This window comes from Crocuta crocuta, unplaced genomic scaffold (assembly GCF_008692635.1).
Source record: "Crocuta crocuta isolate KB4526 unplaced genomic scaffold, BGI_CrCroc_1.0 scaffold1173, whole genome shotgun sequence".
Classification (NCBI taxonomy): Eukaryota; Metazoa; Chordata; class Mammalia; order Carnivora; family Hyaenidae; genus Crocuta; species Crocuta crocuta.
Genome location: NW_027532276.1, coordinates 611,547 through 617,891, shown reverse-complemented (window position 1 = coordinate 617,891; position 6,345 = coordinate 611,547). Strand labels below are relative to the sequence as shown.

Genomic DNA, 6,345 nt, shown 5'->3' with positions numbered 1-6,345 from the left:
GAGAGACGTGGGGGGGGCGGGGGGGGAGAAGGGAAAATCAGTGGGGGTGGGGCAGAGGGAGACACAGAATCCAAAGCAGGCTTTAGGCTCTGAGCTGTCAGCACAGAGCCCAATGTGGGGCTCGAATCACAAACCGTGAGACCGTGACCTGAGCCAATGCTGAACGCTTAACTAACTCAACCATTCAGGTGCCCCTGTAAAAATCTGTTTTTCAAAGTCAGATATTGTTAATTTTTAGATTTTTTTCTCTAACAATAACTGGCATAGAGTATCTCATTACAGTTTTAGTTATTAGTATTTTAAAAATTATTATGGAGTGAACAATTATCATATATTTGTGACTATTATATATTTTTCCATAGATAAGAAACTCAAAAATAACTTACATATATTCATTCCTCATATATTAAGAAACTTGTCTTATATTCCAAGTATTTTATTCTGACACTGATACTGCTTATAAAGGTCTTTCTCGTACCAATATTATATAGCTGTAGTCTTCTATACTCCCTCCCCTTGTAATTGGTGATGTAGAAGTCTTTCTTGTACTATTTAAGATAATTACATAGTAAAAAAAAAAAAAAAGAAAAAAAGAAAAAGAAAATACCCTTTCCATCTGTAAAAAATATCTCTGAACACAGAATAGTATTATACAACCATGACTACTAATAAATAGCTATTCATTTATTTTTATTCTACAATAATTATCTTTCTAGGTCTTTATAATTTTGTACTCTTTAATCTTATCATTTGTAGTACTTTTCATTCTTTTCGTATAGTTTAAAATTCAAATTACCCATACCAAATATGTACAGAATTTATAAAGATGAAAAGTAAAAGTTCTTTTGCAGCCCAAATTTCTTTTTTTTTTTTTTTTAAATGTTTTATTTATTTCTAGGAGAGAGAGACAGCGTGAGCAGGGGAGGGTCAGAGAGAGAGGGAGTCACAGACTGAAACAGGCTCCAGGCTCCGAGCTGGCAGTCAGCACAGAGCCCGACGCGGGGCTCGAACCCACGAACCGCGAGATCATGACCTAAGCGAAAGTCGGAAAGTCGGACGCTTAACCGACTAAGCCACCCAGGCGCCCCATTGCAGCCCAAATTTCTGAGACTACTTGGTGAAAATGGCTTAAGTACCCTGATAACCTTCCTAATATGACCAAGATTAGACTAGTTTATAGTCAGTTTGAATTAAATGGATCTCAGATAAATATGCAAAATATAGAAGCTATTTTCCCAGTCCCAATTCACATTCTCAGAGTTACCAGAAGAATGGCAAATTCCAAATCTACCAAACTTGAGGCTGGCTTGGAAACCTATTACCTTGGATGACCACAGGGCATGTCTATCACTCTCGTTAAGGAAGGAAATTCTTAGAGGTATCAAGAGATGTAATATGGGGCAGCTATCTGCAAACAGATTCCACAGACTGTGGGCTAAGACCCCATGTCAAAGCTGACCAAAACAAACGTAGATTAGGTACTGAGTAGGTCTGACCTCTAGACGCTAATTTTCTTAAAGGAATGAAAACAAATAAGATTACTAAGTTTTCCTTAGAGTATGTAAACAAAATGTTGGTCAACACTAAAAAGGGAATTACAAACAATAAATAGGCCTTAAGAATTCTTTTAGAGATTAACTTTTAATTAAATACCGTTCTTGAATCCATCATTTTCTTAGTTTTCCTTAAAGTTACATAGGAGGCTATTGTTGAAGATTCAGGTGTTGGTGATTTGGTTCTTGGAGGAACTACTCCAACGGGAAAATGGGAACCTAAAAATAGAAACACCGGTAAGTTCTTCGAAACAGGTCTCACACAACATTGCTTTCTTTTGACATACTCAATTTCTAATTAAAAATTTTTTTTTGTTTTGTTTTAGAGAGAGAGCAAGAGAACGTGTGTGTGCGGGGGAGAGGGGCAGAGGGAGAGAGGAATCTTAAGGGGAGCCCAACTCAGGGCTTGATCCCATGACCCCGGAATCAGGACCTTAGTGAAATCAAGAGTTGGATGCTCAATCAACTGAGCCACCCAGGCGTTCCTAACACTCAATTTCTGCAGCTTTTAAAATCAAAAGGCAAATTTATTTTCACTTGTTTATTGTTTTAAAGATTTTAATTTTAAGTAATCTCTACACCCAACATGGGGCTTGAACTTACAACCCCGAGATCAATAGTGGCATTCTCTACCGACTGAGCCACGTGCTCCAAAAGGCAAATTTATCGTTTAAAAGGAGCTAGGGAAAATGTAGTAGCCTTCCATTAGGTACTCTATCTAAAGTTCTACATACCTTTTTAAATTAATAAATTTAATTATAAAACCAGTAATAAGCAATGGATCAGACATCTTCACAACAAACAACCTTCTAAAGAAAAGAAGGTAAATGAAGTGCACGTTTGCATTAATTTATTTCCTCAAGTCTATATAGCTCATCGCCAGCATGGCTGGGCCTTTTTCTGCTGTAGCCTTCTTTCCATTCACAGTATTTCCAGAGGTTAAAAAGGACCTTAATCCTCTCACATATTACAGATCAGGAAAGACATGGCCCAGAAAGTTTAAGTGATCTATCTAAATGCCCTTAATTTCCATTTGGTCTCTTTTCAATCACACTCTACTGTCTCAAGAGACTCCACTAACACTGTTAACAATAGTTAACTGAAGGGGCGCCTGAGTGGCTTAGTCGGTTAAGCGTCTGACTTTTGCTTAGGTCATGATCTCTTGGTTCATGGGTTCGGGCCCTGTGCTGACTGCCAGCTCAGAGCCTGGCGCCTGTTTCAGTCTGTGTCTCCCTCTCTCTCTGACCCTCCACTGCTCACGCTGTCTCTCTCTCTCTCTCCTAGAAATAAATAAAACATTAAAAAAAATTAAAAAAAAAACAAAACAAAAGTTAACTGAAGGTAATCACTGTCACTTTCTCTTTTGTATTTTCAAAAATTTCGAAAATGAACACACACCATAGAAAGCAAAACATACAACATAAAATCATTGACCCAATAACAATAAAAGCTAAAAGTAAGTTAACACATAAAATGTATACAGTTATACCACATTCATTTTAAGTAAAATATACATTCACTATTACCCACTGTAGACACTAGTAAAAGAACAAATTATTAAAATCTCAATGGCTTACTTAAAAAACACAAAACAAAAACATACCACCCTCTTTGAGCTCACTTAAAGTTACATCAACTAAGTAGAAAAAAGAAGTCTAGTTTCTCCCCCATACACAAATGTACATCATTCACTTGTCATTCAGGGCCCCTTTGATTCATACACCAGACAATCTGTAGCTTAGGTTTTAATACTGTGTACGAACTGTGTGAGTACTGTAAGGCTGTATATTTCAGAATGTGAAGTGCTGAGCTGATACACAATATAGGTAATATTGCAGTTCAAACTAAGAGAAAGCCTCTATTATCCCAGTTAGTGATCCATTTTTAAAAGTTCTACTTTAAGTCATGTGGCACAAATTACACCATAATTGAGCTGTGTATTTCAGACAGTTTATTCAGGTGAGAGTTTATGACTGATTATAAGTTAAAAAAGAAAACAAAACAAAACTCCTAGGGATGCCTAGCTGACTTAGTCAGTAGAGCATATAAGTCTTGATCTCAGGGTCATGAGTTCAAGCCCCATTAAGTGATCTCTTTAGAGATCGCTAAAAATAAAAATAAAAATCAGGGGCACCTTGGTGGCTCAATCGCTTAAGTGTCCCACTTTGGCTCAGGTCGTGATCTCACAGTTCATGAGTTGGAGCCCTGCATTGGGGTCTCTGCTGTCAGCACAGAGCCCACTTTGGATCCTCTGTCCCCTCCTCTCTCAAAAATAAACATTAAAAAAAACAACAACCACACAATAGAATTATTGAAAAAAATTAAAAAACAAACTACAAAACTGTTGTTCTATCTTATACCACCATCAGAATTGAGTGGGAAATCCAACTGTTCTATGTCCTGACAAACCCTTGGTAATTAGCCTTAAATTTAGCGATTCCAGAAGGTGTGAATTTTGATTTTAATTTGCATCAACACTACATTTATGCTTGATCAGTTATAAACTTTTTCATATACTTGTAGACCTTATTTGTTAAGTGTCTAAGTCTTTTGCCTACTTTTTTACTGGGTTGTGTTTATTATTGATTTGTATGAGTTGTTTATATATTCTGAATACAAAGCCTTTGTCAGGTATATATACTGATGGTATTTTATCATATACTAATGGACTGAAGTTTTCAATTTTGTTGAAATCCAATTAATCTCAGTGTTCACTGAGAGTATAGCCTTCGGTGGGTTCCAGCTTTCCTTGAGGAGGTGTCCCTATCAGATTCTTAATCTGCTCAGGTTCTGAGCCTGGTCCTGTCACAATGCACTTTAGTGCTCCACTTAACTTACTGGATCCCTCCTGTTATAAACTGAATTATGACTTTCTAAAATTCATGTGAAGTCCTAACCTGTGATGTGACTATATCTGGAGATAGAGCATGTAAGTAGGTAATTAAGGTTAAATGAGATCATAAAGGCAGGCCCCTTATCCGACAGGATTAGTAACCTCCTAAAAAGAGACATCAGAGAGCTTGCATGTGCATTCTCTTTGCTTGTACTGAGAGGAAAGGCCTGGGGGCGGTGCAGCAAGAGGCAGTGTCTGCAAGCCAGGAATAAAGTCCTTCCCTGAAACCAAACCCAGCTGGACCCTGATCTTGGACTTCTAGCCTCCAAAACTGTGAAAAAAAATTTCTGTTGTTTAAGCCAGTCTATGATATTTTGTTATAGCAGCCTGAGCAAACTAATACACTACTCTTCACATAAGGTGAGTGCCTCTTTCTTCACTTTTCCTCAACTTGTTGAAGATTCTCAAAAAAATTCAAAATGGCATCACTCAGCAATTAGAATCACTTTCTAGAGAAACAGGAGGATGGGGCAGGGCATCTAGTTAGCTCTATTGCCAAAACATTTGTTTTAGGTTAGTATTTCCTGTGTATTTATAATAATATGCACCACTGGGGCACCCGGGTGGCTCGGATGATTAAGCATCAGACTCTTGAATTTGGCTCAGGTCATGATCTCACAGTTCATGATATCCGGCCTTGCATCAGGCTCCACACGGATAGCATGGAGCCTGCTTCAGATTTTCTCTCTCCCTTGCTATCTGCCCTTCCCCTGCATGTGCTCTCTCTCTCTCAAAATAGATAAATAGAAACATTAAAAAAAAAAAAAAAGCACCACTATGATAAAGGGTAAGACAATGACTGTTTAACTTACATCTGTATATGAAAAGGTAAAGTTGATAAAGACTTTCAATAAGGAAAAGTAATGATTTGGATGAGAATAAGAAAGAAATATAAATATCATGTTCTCGGGATGCCTGGGGGGCTCAGTCAGTTGAGTGTCCAACTTTGGCTGAGGTCATGATCTCACTGGTTCGTGGGTTTGAGCCCCGTGGTGGACTTTGTGCTGACAGTGTGGAGTCTGTTTTGGATTCTTTATCCACCCCCACTCCCCACCCCTTTCCCACTTGCATTCTCTCTCTCTCTCTCTCAAAAATACACATTAAAAAACAAAAAAATATTCCCTAAATCCTGACATTGGAAAACTTAAAAAAAATTCCAATTATGGAAATAGCTAAGTGAACATTACCACTTAGTGTTTTTTAAAAAGATTAAAAAAAATCAGTCTGGTGGGTAATGATCAGTAATAATTTTTCTGAAAAATTTACATTTACAGAGATATCTGCTTTATATCTGTGTAGGTACAGTTGATGTTTGAACAACATGGGGGTTATAGACGCTGACCCTCTGTGCAGCTGAAAATCTGCATATAATTTTTTTGTTGTTAAGTACTCTCTAAGCCCAAAGTGGGGCTTGAACTCACGACTCCAAGATTAAGAGTCACATACTCTACACACTGAGCCAGCCTGGTATCCCTATATATAATTTTTGATTCCTCAAAATGTTAGCTACTAACAGCCTACTATTGACCAGACAATTAACACATTATTTTGTATGGCTATTACATATATTTTGTACGGTATTATTTTGTGTTATATACTGTATCCTTACAATAATGTAAGCTAGAAAAAAGAAAACTGTATTAAGGAAACCATATGGAAAATGCATTTATAGAACTGTACTGCATTTATTGAAAAAACAATCTACATTTAAGTAGACCCTCATAGTTCAAATCTATGTTGTTCAAGTCAACTGTATGTGAACACACACACACACATACACACTTTTTGGTGAACTGTTTACACATTCTCCTATATAACCATAATTTCACTTACTGTTGATAATTTCCAGAACATTTTTAATTTCCACAATTGTCACAAGAATGTCTTTAGAGACCTAAA

The 6,345-nt window shown here is 37.1% G+C and overlaps 1 protein-coding gene across 6 annotated transcripts in view; it reads right to left on the bottom strand.

Annotated features, from left to right (window-relative positions):
- Positions 1-6,345, bottom strand: part of LOC144243374 (pleckstrin homology domain-containing family A member 5) — a 237,017-nt gene that overhangs the window by 10,815 nt on the left and 219,857 nt on the right. For all 6 annotated transcript variants that reach the window (XM_077778397.1, XM_077778393.1, XM_077778394.1 and 3 more), the window contains one exon: positions 1,654-1,772. In XM_077778397.1, the coding sequence (XP_077634523.1) occupies positions 1,654-1,772 (119 nt within the window). The remainder of the gene's footprint in view (positions 1-1,653; positions 1,773-6,345) is intronic.